At 40.8% G+C, this 21,144-nt stretch overlaps 1 protein-coding gene across 1 annotated transcript; it reads left to right on the top strand.

Annotated features, from left to right (window-relative positions):
- Window positions 1-468: 468 nt before the first annotated feature.
- On the top strand, window positions 469-20,914 carry LOC104164525 (reelin-like; the record flags this gene model as incomplete). The annotated part of the gene is made up of 12 exons (XM_009703878.1): window positions 469-682; window positions 2,010-2,116; window positions 2,529-2,771; window positions 3,293-3,468; window positions 5,086-5,159; window positions 5,983-6,144; window positions 6,485-6,642; window positions 7,507-7,726; window positions 8,717-8,914; window positions 9,315-9,413; window positions 14,470-14,475; window positions 19,772-20,914. Coding segments are annotated over 12 exons (1,754 nt in total), but the record flags the coding sequence as incomplete, so codon positions are not given.
- Between the last annotated feature and the right edge of the window lie 230 nt (window positions 20,915-21,144).

Here is a 21,144-nt window from a genome sequence, read left to right as displayed (position 1 = left end):
ATGTAGTCTCACTCCTCTCTCCAGCTGCAGTTTTCCCCCCCTTCTTAATTCTGTTGCCTCAGAGGCACTACCCCCATCGCTGATGGGCTTGCCCTTGCCCAGCGGTGGGTCCCTCTTGGAGCCGGCTGGCGTTGGGTCCATCTTGGAGTTGGCTGGTGTTGGCTCCATCTGACATGGGGGAAGCTTCCAGCAGCTTCTTACAGAAGCCACCTCTGTAGGCCCCGGTTTCCAAAACCTTGCCACACCCATTCATTTGCACATGCAAATTATAGTGTGCTGGATTACCTCCCAAGTATGTTAAAATTTAAACCTAACATATTTTCACATTTAGCCAATGTAGCTGAAGTGGCTAAATGTCCAGCCAAAAGTCATTATGTTCAGTCACTCTGAAAAAAATTTTTACAGTGTTCATGAGCCCTTCAAACATGTTTAGGTCAGTTCCAGCTGTGGTCATCAGAAAGGCCTAAGGTCATAATTACCTATGCTTTATGTTAAACACCTTACAGACTTTCCTGAAAGAGCGCTTTGACAATGAAGAAATTAAACCAGATTTATGGATGTCCTTAGAAGGTGGAAATACCTGTACTGAGTGTGGGATTCTCGCAGAAGACACAACTCTGTATTTTGGAGGTGCAACTGTGAGGCAGGCTGTCACTCAAGATCTGGACCTGCGGGGTGCAAAGTAGGTCATGTTTCCATGTCATTTTAATAGGGAACTCTGTTAAACACTGACAGCTTGCAGCTCAGGGAATTCCTAGGCCACCATAAGCATAGCACTATCTCAAGCAGACACTAATGAAATTATGATTCTCAAGATTATATGATCATCAAGATGACTCTCATGTGATGCTTTCAGATGAGTCACAGAGAGCAAGGCTCACCCTAGCACAGTGGAAAGAGTCTGCCATGTCCAGGTGAAGCAGCAGGTCCTCTTCCACAGGAACGTCCTGGAGCCAACAACGCCTGTCCTGCAAAGAGGCGAGATACCACAGTCTCCCGGGCATCACTGTCTCCGCTCTTGAAGGCACCAGCTGTGTCTCCCACTGAGTTCAGAACATAACCTCTGCTGGTTGTCCTCTCTTGGGTGCCCATACAAGACCCACTCCACTCACATACTGTAGAAAAGGATAACTTAACAGGAGAGCAATGGAATTATGTCAGTTTAGACAAGCTAAGGACATGATGTAGAAGACAACCTCAGCATCATTTCCCTTGACTGTACGGCTTGAATGAAGCCACACACTCTCATTTTTGTAATTCAGCAAGAATTCACTGAATCACACAACCTTTCAGGAAGGAAGAGGCCTCGCGGAGTCTTTAGTCCAACCTCTTGCTCAAAGCCAGGTCAACACTGAATTCAGACCAGGTCGCTCAGGGCTTTGTCCCGTTGGGTCTAGAAAAACCTCCAAGGACAGAGATCCCATAGTCTCTCCAGACAGCTTGTTCCAGTGTTGAGTTACTCTCACAGTGACTTTTTTTTTTCCCCTGTTATATCCAGTTGGAACCTCCCTTTTTTCAGTGCATGACCACTGTTTCCCAGTCCCAGCCATCTTCTCCAGGCTGAACCAGCCATCATCCCTCAGCCTTTCCTCACATGGCACATGCTCCAGCCCCAACCATTTCAGCGGCTACCACTGACCTTGCCTCAGTTGATCAACTTCTTTTATGTCCTTCATTGATACAAGGGCACCTTGTTAACTCATGTTGAGCTCCCTTTCCACCAGGACTCCCAGGGAACTGTTAGCAAAGTGGCTCCCAGCCAGTCAGTCCCCAGCCAGTACCATTGCAAGGGGTTAGTCCCTCCCTGGGACAGGACTTTGCTGAATTTCATGAGGTTCCCATGAGAATTACTAGGCAATGTTTTTGGAAACTTTTGTTCTACTTGTACATCAATGTTACTTGCTTAAAATTGCTGGCATTTTGAACATTTTCAGCACATCTGCTAACAGAAAGCAAACCTCGATTTGTGCAGATCTTTAACAGATGTAAACTTATACATTTGCTCTTAGGTTTCTACAGTACTGGGGGAGAATTGGGAGTGAAAACAACATGACAACATGTCACAGACCAACTTGCAGAAAGGAGGGAGTGCTGCTAGACTATTCCATTGACGGAGGCAAGTACCTCCTGTAGTTTCAACTAAGCTACAGCCTTGTTCTGTATTCAAGCATCATGAATATCTGAGAAGTTGTCAGAGAGATCCAAAATAATATGATAATTTTTGATTGTAAAGTTATTTTTGTCCTTGTAAAGTTTTTCCCCATCTAAAATTTCCATCTATTGCTCAGTTTTCCATAATCCTCCTGCCTGATTTCAGTAATCAGTGGCTTCCAGCCAATCCGATTCCTTTACGATAACAAGATTACTCTTGCAATGAGTAACAGTTGCCAACTACACTTAGAAGTTAAGATTTGTCTATCGGAAGACCATAGCTATTATTTTTTATTTCCTATTATCTTTCTTTAATCTTTTAGAAAATTCTACCATATGCTTGTTTTTATTACTAAACCTGCATCTTTTCATTCTAGGGATATCCTGGACTTTGCTTCATGAGATGGATTACCAAAAATACATCTCTGTCAGGCATGACTACATCCTCCTCCCTGAACACGCTCTGACAAATACAACCCGCTTGCGCTGGTGGCAGCCTTTTACCATCAGCAACGGGATCGTGGTTTCAGGCCCTGACCGGGCACAGTGGGCACTGGATAACATCCTGATCGGAGGAGCAGAGATCAACCCCAGCCAGCTGGTAGATACGTTTGATGACGGTAAGACAGGCAGTGACAGCTAATCTGTTGTCTGGCATTATCTTATCTAAGATAAGCCCTGTGAGCTTGCAAGCACACTTTTTCTTTTTTTTAACTCTGTAAATTTTTCGTTTTGTAGACTAATGCTGTTTATATGCTATTCTTCACACTACTAATAGGGGTGTGTAAATACATATACAGTATATTTAGCTATGCCTGTGTGTATATAGGTATGTATATAGCTATAAGAAAGGCAAAAATTTTTATTTCAGTCCAACTCATTTCATTTCAATTCCTGGTAGTAAAGTTTTATTTAATCATATTTTTTTTAAAGTATTATTGTTTAAACATTTTAATTATGTCTCTGGAGCTGATGCTTTTATCATGTCTGTCAGTAGCTTGCTGGCTGTGTGTCACAACAGATAGCATAAATTTAGTGTTTACATCACTAAAGTACTATATCCAGTGATTCTGTGGATTCATTACTAAGCCTTGATGCTTACCAAGACAATGCAGTAATTGTATTTAACTCATCTCAATAGAAGGCACCTCTCATGAAGAAAACTGGAGTTTTTACCCTAATGCGGTCAGGACTGCAGGGTTCTGTGGAAATCCATCATTCCATCTCTACTGGCCAAATAAGAAAAAGGACAAAACACACAACATCCTGTCCTCCAGGGAGCTCATTATACAGCCAGGATACATGATGCAGTTTAAAGTAAGAAATGTTCTCTCTCGCTCCAAAGTATGCTATGAAAAATCATCTAATGTGTCTCCAGAAATTATTCTTCTTCCAACTAGGATGCACAATTGGATGAACAATTAATAATTACTTTTTATTAGAATTTAAAGGAAATTCTGAAGTGTAGGTAATGGGAACCAGAAAGGTTGCATGAATGTTAAATGTCAAATTATTCTGACTGTCTGTATGCTTTGGGGATAACTGAGAGGTATTGGAAGTCTAATCTCTTTTTCCTGGAATTACTGGATCATCAGATACAGTAGGAATTGTTTTCTAAGGTGAGAATACACAGCATGCAGAATATGCCATTTTCCCCTAACTTGTGAATAAGCAGAAAAGGCAAGGTGGAGGCAGGCTGGAGAAGAGTGGCGTTTTGGAAAATGCAGAAGTGCTCAAGAAGAAGTACTCCTACTTACTTGTGTCCTGGCAAATTACCTAAATAATCAGAGAATCATTTTTGAATATTTTATTTGGTTTTAAGGTAGAATTCTGCACAGGGCCAAAGGCAACACGTAGTTGTTGTCCAGAAACATTCTAGGCCCTTCCCCAAGCATCATGGCTTAAGCCAGGAACTAATATAAAAGCAGGGTTATCAAAATAGTCATCCATATTCTTGTTATGGCTTTTTTTCTTGCTTGCCTGTTTGACAAGAAGGTTCCAGAATTTTCCATCTTCCACTAACCAGTATTTTCACCTTTTCTCAACATCATTGCCTAGTTTATATTGAGTGTCTAATATAATCCCTGAAGCACTGCTTCCTCCGCTCACACAGCATGCCACCTTTGAAGAAATTCTATAAAAGCGGAGTCTGACATGCTTTATACTACTGAATGCCAAGACCCCCCAAGCTGCTTACTTTACCCAACCTATCATCTCTTCCCTCTGTTTTAAGGCCAAAATTACAATAACCCATCAGCATTTAATAGTTTGTATTACTAAACTCTCATTGCAAGGTTTTTCTCTCCTGACTCTCTCCTCCTTTTTCTTCACCAGTTACAGCAAAGATTTTATTTCTACACTAAGAACTCAGCTCTAGTGCATGGCTGCCATTTGGTTTTGAAGCTCTTAAAATTTAGCTTTTTGTTATCTATTCAGTACTGTACATTGGGATTGTAATCTTTCCACTCTAATATGACACAAGTATGTTTATTGTTTTAAATATTCAGAATAATTCTGTTCTTAAATTGGATTGACTTGACGTTTATATCCACATGTTTATCATTATGTGTTATAAATTTCATAGGTAATTAATGCATAGTTAGGTGCTTCACTTTCTGAAATGCCAAGGAGCTACCACATCCTTGTGTTGCAGAAACAATCTTTGTTTAGATATTTAATTTGAATTTTAGGAACGTAGTGTTAAGATTCTGTTTGAAAATAACAGTAGCAATGAAGTAAAATTCATTAAGCACAAGCAGTATCTGAAGTAGTGTGTCTTTTGTTTTCCATCCACTTTTGATGGATTTTGTCCACTAAGTTGGCAGTCTCTTTTATACACCCCATAAAGAAAAAGAAGGAGAGCAAGACTTCATTATATATCACATTAAATGTCTACCTGACTTGTTATAGCAGCCATTTTTATTTGTGCTATAGATTGTGGTTGGCTGTGAGGCAACTTCTTGTGGGGACCTCCACTCTGTGATGCTGGAATATACGAAGGATGCCAGGTAAATGACGGCAGAATACACAGACCTGAAAAAAAAATAGTATACAAAAAACCTAGAGAGCTTTTATTTATTTAAGCAATTACTTTGCAATTCATCTTGTAACAGGATCTGAACAAAGCCTGTGTACAAGCACTGGGATTTGTCTACATAACTCCCGTAAATTCTCTTTATAATTTATCCCAGATGGTGACAGATTCATGGCATTGCGCTTGCTGTTACAGTCATGAGCATGCTCCTGTTAACAATGTGCTTGCAGAAAACCACATTCACAGGAAACTATTGTTTTAGTATGATACAGAACTATATATTTAGGACCAAGCTGTAACGAAGTGGCAGTTACTTAACTCCGAATTGGTCTTTAACTAGCAAACAATTAATAACACCGTCTTCTGTGCTGTACTATAGTAGTGCATTATAATTTGTAAATATGAAGGTATATTCTGTGCTCAAATGATTGTGGGTGAATATGGAGCAAATTCTCTTGGGTCTCTTCTGAACACTATAAGAGAGAGACTAAAGAGCAGACTCCTAAATAAATGTTTCTGTGATGCCAGCTCAGAGGAGCTCTGGGTGGAACTCTGCTGTATCATCACCAAAGGTTTCACAACACTCAAGCCTCCTGCTGGGGAGTTCTCCCTGGCTGCACCAGCACTTCAGCCTCTCACCTGTTGTCTATTTGTGGCTATAGAGCATGGAAACTATTGCTGATAATCTCTTGGGTTTCTTTAGTGTGACAGGCAATGCCATAAGCCTTAGAAATTACCTGTTTCCCTTTCATTGTTCTTTCAGTTGGTCTAAAAAACAATTTTTTTGTTTCCTACAGGACAGACTCATGGCAGCTTGTCCAGACACACTGTCTTCCTTCCTCCTCTAATAGCATTGGCTGCTCCCCATTTCAATTCCATGAAGCTACCATCTATAACTCGGTCAACAGCTCCATGTGGAGAAGAATAACTATCCAGCTGCCTGATCATGTCTCATCCAGGTAGGTTACTGAAAGGTCAGCTCACTGTGGACCTATAAAATGTCAGCTGTCTTGCTGGCACTGTTCGCTTGGAACAACTGGTGAATTAAAAATGCTTCTTATTGCTGGATTTAGATCTGATACATAATTAATGTTTTTCAGGAAGCTTTTTGTTAATAGAAGTGGCTACTGCCAATGATGTAGCAGCCACCCATTGAGGGTGTGTCTTTCCAGTTATTGAAGTCACAGCCCCTTCATACATTTTTCATTACATCTGCTGCTGTTGTATTTGAACATCACTGTACAGATATGTTTAATTGCTAGATATCATAATATGGTGTTTGGATTTTGATATTTGCAGTGCAACGCAGTTCAGGTGGATTCAGAAGGGAGAAGAACTAGAGAAACAAAGCTGGGCAATCGACCACGTGTATATCGGGGAAGCGTGCCCTAAGCTCTGCAGTGGCCACGGATATTGCACAACTGGAGCCATTTGCATTTGTGATGAAGGATACCAAGGTTTAATTTCTTCAATTTCTTTCTTATACATCTGCTACGGTCTAATCGAGCTCAAAATTAAACAAAAAGACAGAGTGATGTATCACATCTAAATTCATCACTGGAATGCTTGAGTAACAAATTCTAAATTAATAATTTGACAGAGCTGCAAATAACAGCTCTTCCCTCCCTTTACTTTTTCTGGATTGAGTCAGTAGTCTTTCCTGTCTGGTACTGTACGTAAAGCCCATTCAGCCTTCATTGAAGGCAGAAGAACATGGCTACCTGCTTACCCAGAAATGGCTTCCATCCCTGTACTCCTTCCAAGGGTGCACTCACTCCCAGGGGATGTGTACATGGGATCCAGATATTGGTGGCTGGCACCTGTAAGGGACTTGGTTCTGTGCCCCGCCAGGACAGTGTTCTGCTCAAATCCCTCAATGCAGCTAAGCACATGTCTAATGGTACCTGAGTGCCCTCATTAAATTGTAAGTGCGGTGTGGGAGTGGAGCCAGTGTTTAATGTCTTCCAGGAAATAGTCTCATAGCTTTAGAAGATCAGATCCCTTCCCTGTTTTAGACACATTTCCCTTCAACTGGTAATTTGAGGTTTCTCATATTGGCATCAGTGCAAAATAGGAGAAACTGTATTGCAGTTCTTGAAGTTATAGTGTTGTAAAAAATAAGACTCTCAGCCTCAATTTTCTAAAAATGAATGCTGTACAGCAACGTGCACATTATTAATGGATCTGCTGAAATATATTCAGCCTGTAGTCACACTGTATATTGGGCCACAACCTTGTATGGAATGACAATGAACTGTAACTCAATTTTCTCAATTCTTTTGATTTTTGTGTGTTTTATAACTTCGCTGTGTCATTTGTAGGTGTTGACTGCTCTGTTTTTAGCCATGACCTCCCCAGTTACATTAAAGATAATTTTGAATCTGAAAGAGTCACTGAAATAAACTGGGAAACCATTCAGGGGGGAGTGATAGGGAATGGATGTGGACAGCTGGCACCCTACGCCCATGGAGATTCACTCTATTTTAATGGATGTCAAATACGACAAGCTGTGACTAAGCCTCTGGATCTCACCCGAGCAAGGTAATGCTTTGAGCCTAAAATGCTCTTTCAGCAGCCCATGAGAAAGGAAACTCTTCATATGTATGTGCAGCCATGTGCGCCAGTACTGATGTGGATGGACTGACCTGGCTGTAACATGCGGTCAGATGTGGCTGGCAGATAAACATTAGGGTTGGCAAAATGCTTTGTGACTTCCATTTGGGAGATGGAGAGTGAGGAGGAAGCGATGTCAGATGAAAAGGTCAGATGTTTTCATCATGCCCAACAGAGCACTGTCTAGTAAACCAGCACTGACAATGAAGCCATTGGCAAGGACTGGACACCAGACTGTCTGGACCAGTGCCTGATCTGATAAGGCAAATCCCATGTTTGTATGTGCCTCCACGACAATTATGACTAAAGATGCTATTAGTAATTACGGACTCACTTTCCCATTTCAGCTGTCAAATAGAATTATATTCACCTGGCAATGAACAGGAGTATCTTTTTCATCTGTTGAGCCTCTTTGGCCATCGAAAAACAAACACAACCAGCCTGTGCTAGAGTGACAGCTTTCTGGACTGGTTTGTACTTAGTTGTCTAAAGCAAGATTAGAAACAGGATGAATTGGCAAATGGGCCAGATATAAATTAGGCTCTTCCTTTCTTATTTGAACACCCAGGTAGAATATGATAAATCTTCTAGGCACTTTATTATATTCAACCTTTATTTGCCCTTTTTTTAGCTTCTCATACACTCATTTGCATGTTTATATTGTTTATGTATCTCAGTTTTGTGCAGATACATTGTAAAATTGGATCTATTGCCTCCAACTATATGATAATGTTATACATAGTAAACTATTAGTTTGAAAGGGGAGCTGTGTTTTAGAGATGTGAGAACAGTTTATTTTGCATGTTAAAAGTAATGATTTTTGAGGATGCTCAATGTTGCAGTAAACCTGGAAATGCTATTGTTCCATTTGAATACTTTTTGCATGTTGAAAACACCTTTTCTCTGTGTGTTTTACAGCAAAATCATGTTTGTTTTGCAAATTGGAAGTATTTCACAAACAGACAGTTGCAATACCAATCTGAGTGACCCCAACACTGTAGACAAGGCAGTGCTCCTCCAATACAGTGTAAATAATGGAATTACATGGCAAGTAATTGCACAGCATCAGCCAAAGGACTTTATACAAGCCCAAAGAGTGTCTTATAATGTTCCCCTGTGAGTACCCAGTCACATTTCATTACCTCTAAGTGCACAAGATATATTTCTGCTAAGAATCTATCTCTGCATCACTGTGCAAGAAAAAATGTTGATGAGAGGGTAAACAAAGAAGAAAACTTAAGGGGAAGGCTGATTAAGAAATTCCAGGGTAGTGTTTATCAATATACTTGAAAGAAAAACAGAATACTTGTTTTAAAGATACGAGGAAAAAAAAAAATCCTCCTTATCTGTGTGCATTTTTCACCATTAAATATTTTGCATGTACAGTGTGTTGATGTTCAAGGGATGCAGAAATAACGCTTTGACTTTGCTCTCAGTTCCTGTTGCGGGGTAGATAGGGATGTGCAAAACACTGATAGTCTGGAGTTCTCACAGGTTCTTGCGTTTGTGACAACAGGGAGGCACGAATGAAAGGAGTCTTACTGCGCTGGTGGCAGCCCCGTCACAACGGAACAGGTCATGATCAGTGGGCTTTGGACCACGTAGAAGTCGTCCTGTGAGTATCAGCTTCACCTCATCCCACCCCATCCCAGAAAGCAATGAAATTCCTCCAGCATGGCATGAGTGTTAAGCTCAGTAAGAAGCATTGTGGCCCAGGGAAACCTTTGAGAACCAGTCTTTGCTAATGCTCTGCCCTGACTGCAACCATCAGTGGTTGAGATGGCCACAAAATAAGTGGCACAGCAGGGGTATGTGTTGTTCATCATGGAAAAAATGTAGGAGGGATAGTGGGGCTTTATCACCACCAAGTATTGGTGTGGTCCTGTAATACAGCAATGACTGTGAAAAAATACTGTGCTGGGACATAAGAAAGGATATTCCTGTTCAACGCTGTGCTGCCATGTAAGGCTGATTTGTATCCTTTCGAAGGTACAAAAGAGTCTGCTGTATTGCTCTTTGCACAAAGTAATATTGTTGCGCCTCTGAAAAATTTGCATTAGCAACTAATGCCTTATTCATTTCCTTTTTTTAGTAAGAAGGATACTGTTCAGAAACAGGGTTCACTATATCAGGTTCCTATGGTCCGAGCTCTATATTCATCCCCTTGTCAAGATTTTACCAAGTAAAGTGTCTGCACCCTCCTGATTCTCCCATTCTTGAGATGGGTTTTGCTGGCAGCTAACCAGTTTTTCCTGTGTTACATCATGAAGACATGACCTGCTTTTTCTCTGACAATTTAGTTCCAGTAGAAGTGAAATGCTAGTGGCTTCACGGGCGGGAACTCATCGCTGACAGTGGTTGGCAGAGAGAGGTGTGCCTGCTCCATAGATAGGTTCAAATATTCCTTTTTTTGAACAATTTAAAAATCAACAATGAAGAAATTAGGCTTGGATAACCTCCAGACTGTGTAATTATAACAATGAAGTTTCTGAATTAGCAGAGACACTGCAAGTAACGTTTTGTAACAGTAGCAAAGTGAATTATCTGATTGCTAGTTAGCCCTGTTCTTCTTTCCACTGAGAAGCACCAGCTTGCATGGCACTCATATCAACCCCAAACCAAACTGGTCCCAACACTGAGTAACTGTACACGCTCTGCTGCTTTTACACACCTTGCTGGGCTCTGCTTCCATAACATTTAGCTTAAAACTAGAAGGAACAGAGGGACACATGTGATTCCTGGCTTAGTTAATCAACGGCTGTACAATGCTGCATCAGGAAAGATATGGAAGAGTATGAACCTGCAGGAGGTTCACAGTGTTTAGGAAACCATGGAAAAGGGAACTGGTATTTCTGAAATATTCCCATGTCTTTCTACCTTGCAATAAAAAAAAAAAAAAATAAAAAGAAAAAATCAGGTCAGAAAAAAAAATAGAGTGTAATATTACCCATCAATCCAAGCATTGATTTAGTATAAGTAGGAGTATAAGTAGGAATCGGAAAGATCTTTAAAAAGTGACTCTTATGCTGAAATATGGAGAACTTCCTTGACAATGGGACTACCAGGTTGTAGGCTAGATGCACAAGTTGAGTGGTGACAAATCAGTCATATGAGATATGTTATACTAGATCGGAGACGGCAATAGAAATGCTATAGCAAGTAAATCACACCTTGCCCAGAGAAAGAACCAGATGGGCAGACAATGCCTCCTCCCTTCTCTTCTTTTTCTCCCATTAAAGAGCTTTAAGGCTCTTCTGAATATTGGCCAAAATATCAGGCTAGAGATAGAGGTTTCCACCCTGTTCAAGTGACACCTGGTACAACCCACAGAGGAAGACACACACAACCAGATTTCTCCCTCACAAAGTACTGTGAAATGCAGTGCCATGACAGCATAATTCCCAAAGGCCAGATGTGGAGTTCCAGTCCCTGATAACTACAACACGTGAGACGTGCTGTTCTCAGGAAAGGCAGAATTACATGCCGTGGCGCATCTGGTTCATATGCTGGCATGTGCTCAGACCTCACAGGTGGCTTCAACTCCTCTATTTTGCTTAAGTTCTATCTGCAACTTCTAATTCATCAAAAAATTCTGTAGGCCTCTTAAATTTTATTTGCAAGTAACCCACAAATGGTTCACTAAAGCCTTTGGAAGGCTTTCTGAAAGGAGGCATACTGTTCCTTGTTGATAGATACTCTCACCTGGGTTTTCCCTTAGCTCTGCTGTTTCACTCGGCCACCTCACACTGGTCACTTTACCCCAGGACTTCAGTTTCTTCACCTGTAAAATGATGAAGACACTCAGTCACCTCCACAGTGTGCTTCCAGGCATACAGAAGGGAGCCTGGATCAGTGTCTGTAGGCACTAACCCTCGATGATCCTGCACACACCAGGGTTACCAGGATTCACACCATGAATACTAGGGATAGGACTTAGTTTTAATTCTTAATATCCCTTCATTTTTCAATGAAGGGCACAGAAACCCTGCCTGTCCCTGGGGAGAGCAAGCCACCTGGCCCAGGCAGCTCTCCAGCAAGAGGCGAGGAGGCAGTGTCCCTCGGGTGCTCTGCTCTCCCACTGAGATTGCCAGAGGAGAGCTCTGTGGGCGATAGCCACCCCAGGGCTCTCTGACATGACCACAGGAAGGCATGGCCTGAACTAAAACCATTCTCCAGGGTGCTGTAATTACATCTTCCCATTAATTCTATAGGGAGTCACTGGAGAGACAGTAGGCTTCTGCCTGGCTTATTCATGCCAAAGATGGGATACCTTAGGAAACATATGTGTCTCCCAAATTGGGAGCAATTCCTGTTGGTACTCTGACCTTGCCTCAGAAAGCCATGAACATGCCTGGCTACAGGGCCTGTTGATGGCCTGTGTCTAACACCATCTGTGCTCGGTCCTCTTATAACCCTGCATTCCATCACCCGCCTGAAGGAGACACCACACACCTCTCTGGGCACCATCAAAATTATCCCCACTGACCCTGGTTTAAGTCCTAGATTTTCATGTTTGTTTGTGATCCATGTACCCATGTTGACGCAGCACGCAAGCCTCTAGCCTCTGAGGTGTTACAGCAAGAAGCTGACCTATACTAGGAGGTGCGGTTTGGGACATAAAGAAATTCCTGGCTTTCCACACACTGCATCTTGTGTTTCCTCCATTATCCTGTGGGCTGACAAAGACGTCTGATTTTCTCAAATGCCCCAGGTGCTGACATGGCTACCTGTACCCCTGGGTGCACACCTAGGTGCTGTGCCAGCTTTTCCTCAGCCCACGGGCAAGTGAGCCATCCCTTCCTTGAGCAGACTAAGGGCTGGAGTAAGAAGGCAAGCAGGGAAAGCACCTGCCAGCAGGGAGAGCTGGTCTGTAGGGATGTAGCACAACCAAGGATTTTCTTGATTTTATTTCCCATCCAACATGGGGGATGTCCCTGCTCCTCCTTACAGTGCTCACACCCCAGCAACAAATCTGTGAATACCTGCTTTCATGGTTCAACTCGTGTCAGCAATTCAAAGATTTGAAGTTAGTCCTGTCACAGATGCTGCTGGAAAGTCATAGTGCAGATACCGCTTACAGCTGATGCACAGCCAGGGTCATGACAATCTGTTCAGTCCAATTGACTTCTGAGTCAAAGGCCATCACCCTCTCACCAGCAAACACATTTTCCGCAATTTCTTTGTTTCTTTTCTGCTCCCAAGATAGTTTGCCGGGGGAAGAAAATTAACCTGCAGATTATACATGCATGCAAAATACTTGGCAGTGATAAGAAAGGCCAAAGATGGATGCTTTTGTACATTACTTAAAATCATTCCACTTTTGAACGAATTATTTGAATCACTCATTAAAAAGCAGTATCATTAAAACTGTGATGCAGCTGCAAATGGTGCTCAAATTGAGCACCTCTTTTGAACAGGTGAAACACAATACCTGCTTTGACTATGCTATACATTAAATTGATCTTGCCAACTAACTGCTTGCCAACTTATTTTAACAATGGTTGATGCCTATCCTGTGGTGGAGAGAGGATACTAGCTGTCAAGTTGTCCAGTCCCTTCTAAAGCCAGTAATTATTCCTCATTAGTGCAGCATTTTTTCTCTCCATTCGTAAAGAAAGCTTTGGGCACAACTCTCACATCTTCCATGTGGCTCTTCTTAGGATAAAAAAGTATTTTACCCCAGATTTAAGAAAGAGCGTTTTTCTGCATCCCTGTACTTCTGCCCTAAGAAGAGCCTATGTTCAACTGCATTTCATTTGCACATTGTTTTTCTCTGGAAGCACAGCTCTCAGCCTGTCTGCTGCACAGACACCACGCACTTTTTTGCATGTGCATTTGGAACTGCCATTTCTTTGTGTATAGGGCAGGCCCTTATAGACCTCTCACAAATTCAATTCTGGTCAAAAGTATTGAGAACTAAAGGATAACGATAAGCTGGACACTAAGGGTTTGATGTTGCTTTCTTTGCACCCCAAAACTCGTGATGTGATCCAAAGGAATTTGAGTTGTGCAAGGAATGCAAGAAATATTATCCCCACCTATTTATTTTATGGTTAACTGTTGGATAACAGAACTAATCCCTCCATAGCCATCACTTCATGCTCTTCACTGTCAAGATATTCACACATTTTTGGCACAAATGATTTAGTGAGCACTTATGTTGCAGTTGGTGCAAAGAATGTTTATCCTTATTTTGCAACATTAAAATACAAATTATATATTCTAGCTCTAATGAGTGCTCACGTGGCAAGGCAAAGCATTTTCATCTGCTACATTCTTTTAGTAAAAAGCAATGATTTGAAAAATGCATTTAAATTAAAGTATCAACATATTTATAATAAAGAAGAGAAACAGTTCAAACATTAGGTAATTATCTGAATATTTGCAACATTTATGCCAAATTTAATATGATGCAGTCTGTGCTTTTATGACATTTTTATTATGTTTCTAAAAAGTGCATGCTGAATTTTATAGAAAATAAAAATATAGACATTGATTTGAAATATCAGGAAATAATTTGTTCAATTTTTATTTTCAAAAGAGATGAAAAGTCCTATATTGCCTCTAAACCTCATCAGGGTTTTATGACTAATCACAGTGCTGCATGCATTGAAAGGCATTTTCTAACTTGTGTTATATTTCATTGTTTGCTGTCATTGGTTTTACACTAGAATAAGGTAAGTACTTTCCCTGAATCAATATCAAATGTATGTTTTTGGTTATGGCTACAGCTCTTTCACAAAGTTTTGTCAGCGATGGGTTGGTCGAAAATCATTTGTACTCTGAGACATGCCATGTAGCTCTTGAGGGCCCTGATCCTGCAGCTCTTCCCCAGGGAGCATTGGGGGAAGTTGAACTCAGCAGAAAGTGTTCAGCAGCTCACCCTGTACCACCGCAGGAATTTCATTGAGGCTGCAGTGAGAAGGACGACTTCTCCTGTGGTACAATGAGACCCACCAATGGAGGGCACCCAGTGCATTGCATGGGCAACCTCTCAGCTCCAAGGGAGAATTCCCACTTTTTTCCATAATTAATGACCACAGAGCTGAAGCCACAGGCAGGTAGTGTATGTCAGTGAATCTGCATGGTGGCATAGCCACGCGTGCCCCTTAGATACACAGCGAGTGTCTCCCAGGTAGTTCTTTTGTTTCTTGTAACTCAGCTGCTCTGTGCTGTCGCAGTTAATACATACCACTAACCAATATATTTACTGAGCTCTGGGTTCAAATCTTGACCTCACCAGAGCCAAAGAATGTTTGTCATTGATACGAGCCATCAGGACTTCAGTCAGAGCACATCACTTTTCTCATTATAGTACCCTCCTAACAAAGCATTTGTAATTCAGCCTCAAAATTTACCCCAAGCCTAGTCCTGAGAGCATGCCTTTGCTGTTTTCTAAGGCTTTGTTCATGTTTCATTTTGTTATCCAAATATTTTTTTTCTATGTGGTTCCTATTGTGCTCTGTCAATTAAAAATAAAAACACAGAAATAATGAATGACATTATTATATACTGCAGTTTTTTACCACATATTTTTCATTCCATTTGGCTATGTTCCTTTTTCATAAATTTTAAATAGCAGACTTGTAGTTCAAACTGTGCTTTAGGAAACATGTAATAGCCAGAATACTCTATTAAAGCCTAAAGACCCAGAGTGACTCCTTCTCATAAATTGCTTTACTGTAGGTATTTATTGAACACACCCTAGAGAGAATTTTGCTCTTCTATATTGGCTGCATGTTGTTTTCATCTAACTAGTATAACTCCAGTGATTTCACTGGGAAGTTATTTAGAGTTTCCTACATAAATTGGAGCAGTGTTATCTTCTATTTATTTTTTAATAATGCACTCAAAATTGTTGAACAGATTATGTCGTAGTTGCTCCTATTAATTGCTTTTTTGCTGTTTGCTCCACCAGCAACACACAGATAACTATTTTGGATCTGTACATTTCTGATTCACTGATGGTTCAGTAAATGCACAGAAAAGGCAGAAGGCTCAGCAGATGCTGACCAGTCTGTAACACACTTGCAAAGCAGCCTTCAAGTTGTCACTGATATCCAAACAAAAGTTCCCTCCACACGCTCCATTATGGAAGAGGACGTCTATTCCTAATATGCTTGATGCTGCCTGGCACATTTTGGGTGCTCAAAACAAGAAAACAACAAAAGATAAAGCCACTTATCTGTGAAAATACAAATTAATTTTGTTATTAATAGTATTGAAAGCAGTCTTAAATACACCAAATGCAAGAAATGCATAAGTATCCCTGCAAACTGTATTATATAATTCTTATTGTGATCTTATAAAGCACTACTGATCTCTTTTATCCAGTGCTTGCCCCCTACCAATATATAAAATGAATTCAGAAAAATAAATATAGACCTACTCTGGGTTTTGTGGATTCCAGACTACACATACTATACAATACTATACTATAATACATAAGGTATACATATTTACCTATAGCAAGAGAGAAAATAATGCAATTTTCTATAGCAGGCATGAAGTTTTTATGTGGTATCCAACCAGTAGTAGGAAAGTCTATCTCAGACATCGGTGAGAACAAGTTTGAACCCTATCAGTGCAAGTAAAAAAAATAAGCATTTAGTTTTTGAGAATTTTGATTTCTCTTATTTTTCACACACTGTACTGCTCTGGTGTTCACTGTAAGACATAAATATATGTTTCTTTGTAACGTCTTGATCATCTTACAAAATAACAAAACAGAATGATATACATAAAAATTAAGTAAATCTGTTTTAAGTTATTGGGTAACCCTTTCTTTGTTCCTTTTTTCAACTCTTTCTTTTCCTTTCTTTTTGGTGTTTTTTTTTTATTTGTTCATTGTTTTAAACATCTTCATCATAACTTTAAGGCCAGATACAAAATGATTAGGCATTTGAAGTGAAATAGAGGCCAGGTCCACTTAGCAGTGTCCAAAACGAGTCCTGAAAATCTCTGCTCAGCCATTCCTGAATGTGAGCAGACCAAAGACAGGAGGGAGATGGGAGAACATGAAGGCCCTTGGGCCAAGGACTCCAGCTCAGTATGTGCCCTGGCTGTCCAAATCTTGCCCAAGCTGAGGCTCTCACACCCAAGCTCAGTCCTAAATTTAACCAGGTCCAGAAACAGCAATTTTTTCAGCCAGACACATTGACAGGCTCTGTTTGGTCCCATGTACCCAGAGCAAACCCACTCAAAGTTGGGCTGTGCTTTCTCCCAGGTCCCTGTCTCCTGTATTTTGCCTGGAGAGCAGCCCTCTCCCAGGAGATAGGTGCTCCATCCTCACTTCATGGTTAGGATGCTCTCCTGAGAGATGGGATGTCACCTTGAAGGCCCCGTGTCTAAAGAACCACCCATTTCCCAGGCAATGGCAATTAAAGGGAAGGCAAGAATAAGACTTCCTTCAAGCCTCATGACCAATGGCAGCCACTTTCTGGAGCGGGTTTGGGGTCGTGATTTCCCTCCCGCCTTCCTCTTTGAGGCATTTGGCATTGGAGCAAGGGTGACGTTCCACTGAGATGACTACAGGACCAGAATTAAAGATTAATCTTAAATGCTTCTTTGGACTTGAGCTCCCAAATGGCATTAAAACTATATAAACTCATCACTGCCACTCTCTCACACAAAACTCTTACAAATCAGCACAGTCCTCTCCTTTTCACTTGAAGAAGTCAGGTGAAAGTCAGGACAAGTCAACCTCAAACATTAACCCCTCTCTCAATTGCCAAATGCTCTAGAGCACTGCCTCACTGTGACAGTGCCAAAGGTTGTGCCGAGAGTAGATCTGTTTGCTTTCATTGTCACCAGGAGCCGGACTTTGTCTCATTCTTGTATGTACAATCCAGTGGCAAAAACAAAACCAAAAAAATTTGCAAAGCCTTGGAAAACTAGTTGGGAAGCAACATGGATTTCCTTAGGGGTTTATAACCTAGATTTTGACACAATTGCTTTTATTTAAGTTTAGTCAATTTTGTTCTAGATTAACTGTTGAAAAGGGTATAATTTTGTTATACAGATTTTTTTAGATGAAATTAGCATACTACAGCAAAAGCTATCTTTGCCTCTGGAGGATCATATGTATTTTGAAAGCATGCAATTATTCCTTTTTCCTAAGGGCCACATTCACTAAAAATAAGCTTATGCACTAGAGAGGAAAGTATGACTGATTACTGTATGAGTATTTACTTCTTACAGAGAAAACTTGCAAGTGAAAGCCTGCCTTGCACCCACAAATGGGAGATCTGTTGACTGTAATGTCTACTGTAGGCCTTTATTTCACAGATCACCTTTAAAATCTGAGGGACATCTTGGTTTGAAGGGTCCTGGTAGCATTCAGTCCCTTGGAGTAGAGGTGCTTAGGCCAGGCATCCTTCTCCCACTGCAGGACGAAGCTAGAAAGCACAAGGTCCTAAGTATGCAGGGAGGATTAGGAGTGGGAGTCAGAAATTAGCCTGAAACTGCACAGATTCACTACAACTTTGCAGCTCCTGTCCCCTGGAAACCAAAAGAAAATTTGGTTATGCAGTCACCAGCAGTTCCTCCTGGGTGAAGCTCCTTACACCTGTTGGAGTTGTCCTTGGGGTCTGCATGGTTAACGCTGTGCTCCGATCTCTTAAAGAAACTGCATCCTTTGACTGCATCTGTGGGAGTATCTTGTATGCCATTTTTCCATGTCAAGAAAGGGGGTCAGGTGGCTCTAAAAACAAGAGTCTGGCAGGAGTACGTGATACTATTTTTATTTTTAAAATTAGTTCTCTGATCAAAAGCTCTTTCCCATACCGTGGGACTCTACAGTGCAAGAATCACTGTCTCTTATAGCAACATCTCAGCTGCTTTATAGGTCTGGCCAAGTGCACTGCAAGTTGTGAGTCTGAGAGAAGACATCCTTTATCAGAACTTCAGAATATACAAATCTTTTCATTCTCATGTAATTCTGAACGCAGTTTGGCTGTAGATCTATGTAGACTTGTATTTGTGTGCATGCGCTGGGGGTTTGGATATGTATGCAGACAGACCAAGAAAAGGCACAGCCAGCCAAAGCTCTGTGGCTGTTCTGCAGCCCCCTGCCACAGCAGGAGCAGTAGGATGTAGAGGGTCTGTGGTGCTGCACATGCAGTTCTCTCCAAGGCGTATGCAAGTCTGTCTAGGCCATAAGGATGCATCACAGATGTTACAGTTCCATTTCCAAAGCTGCTGCAATCTGGAAACTGTAGGTAGCATCCAGCCCGTAGGAATTAGAGGGGTTTCAGGTACCAAAGTCCCAGACAGCCGTCTTGTCCACCACTGCCCTCTCATGGCTCTTTCTTCCCTCAATAGGAGAAGTAGAATGTAGATGTAGTAGAGTGGGATGGGTCTTGTCCTCCAGCTAGGTCTTCTGAACAAGCCTCCCTTCTTCAATTAGGCTGCAATCAGACTCTCTTGTTTGGTCTCCTTCCAGACATGACAATGCTTATTTCCCAGATCTTCCTTTAATTTTGGATGGGTGTGTATAGGGGAGGGAAACATTAAGTCTGCATAAAAGTGTTGTACTTCACTTCCTATATGGTAGAAGTAAAAGATAATGTGGAGTAAAGCTTTTCTTCTGTTCTCAAGATAAAGCAGTTAATGATTGAAGACAGAAGCGTAGCTGGAGTATAAAGCCACTGTAGAGAAATGCCCTGTATTCAGAGGGTATGAAGTGCATACAGCTCTAGTGAATCTGGCCCTAGGCAGCACAAGTTCTCATTAGCTGAAAGCTCTTAACCTTTCCCTAAGATAATGATTTGTGAATAACAGCAAGGTGGGACAGATTCTCAATTGCCTTGTACCTTGCTGTTGTACAAAGGGTGCATGTCACACCACTTTACATAGGCTTGAAAGGTCATGCAAGGACAAAGAAGAATCCGTCCCACTAGCTTACTGCTCCGAAAGAATCTAAAGTACATATAAAAGAAACTGACACTCTTCTCTTCCTCCGCCTTTTAACAGCACTCGCAAACAAAATTACATGATGAATTTTTCACGGCAACATGGGCTCAGGCATTTCTACAACAGAAGACGAAGGTCACTTAGACGATATCCATGAAGAAATGAGAAATTTATTTTTTGTCCTCCCAACATGTGATGTGTTGCTTTCCATTCTTTAAATCTAGCACTGCATCTGGTATCAGGACTTTTCTGCAACTGGCTTGATGAATAACTGAAAGCCTTTCTCAAGACAGAGTGTACACCACTTTTTCGCACTGTGAACTAATGAGAAGTGACTTATTTTCTCATAGGTAAACGTTTTAATGTTGATGTGTCTGTGAAAATTGTGATCTGTTGTAATATCAGTTACAGTGGCAGTATTGGAAGTAAGCAACTAATTCTGTTTAACAGGAAAAAATTTTAAGCACAAAGACTTTTCAGATTTTATGTTTTAAAAAAACTACATACTAAGTACAGAATTTAACATTCTTTGTCACATAGGTATTTAAGTGCACTGTATTTCATCTCTGTGTCATTTTATATGATTAAGTTATCATTGTTTTGTCCTCTTTGTATTCTCTTCTACAACATGACACATTGGCACTGTATTTACTTGTTTTGTTGTTGTAATATTTTTGCTGCTGATTTTTGGGCTATTTACTTTCTGACAAAATGTATTAAAAAAAGATCAAAGTACCTAATCAAGAAGATAATTGCAAAAGTAGTTGTAAAGGCGTTGATATCCTTTGGTCTTATTCTTTGATATGTCTGTTGGTTAGCATTGTTTTGTGGATAAAAAAAAGAATGCTTGACATTAAACTTTTTTCTACTAAGGAGCTGTGGATGAAGCCCCAAACAGAAGTTCCCAATTCCCTGTCTAAATGTAGTCAGTTCTCTGCAACTGATTTACTTACAGTATCTGCCATTTGATGTCTGTAGTAATGAAGTGATTTGTAAACAGTGAACGTTTCATCATCGTGTTCTCTTTGGTGTTTGTTTCTATTGCGGGTCATGTTTGTATCTTCTGATAAAGTTGTATCTACACCAGCAACGTTATAATGCCCCTATAGCCCTAAACTGTCTATTATCATAAATAAAATGCTTCACTTTATGGTGAACCAAGCTAAAGATCCATGCTTCAATAAAAATAATTTCAACAAAGAATTCTGACGTTAGACTTTTCAAGCCATGCAGGCTTTACATGAAATCATAAACCACATTCTTTTACTAGATACCTAGGTTCTAATGCAAACATCGATGGTAATTTTTAATATTTAGTACATCCCACTTAATAGCACTTTGCAAATAACACAAACCAAGAGATCTTCCCAGTCCCATCTGTGGGCATAATGTGGTCATTGGAACAGGTCCTGGTGCAAGAAATGAAATGGGAC

This window comes from Cariama cristata, unplaced genomic scaffold, assembly GCF_000690535.1.
Source record: "Cariama cristata isolate BGI_N322 unplaced genomic scaffold, ASM69053v1 scaffold11207, whole genome shotgun sequence".
NCBI classification, from domain to species: Eukaryota; Metazoa; Chordata; class Aves; order Cariamiformes; family Cariamidae; genus Cariama; species Cariama cristata.
This window is presented reverse-complemented; position numbering and strand designations above follow the sequence as displayed.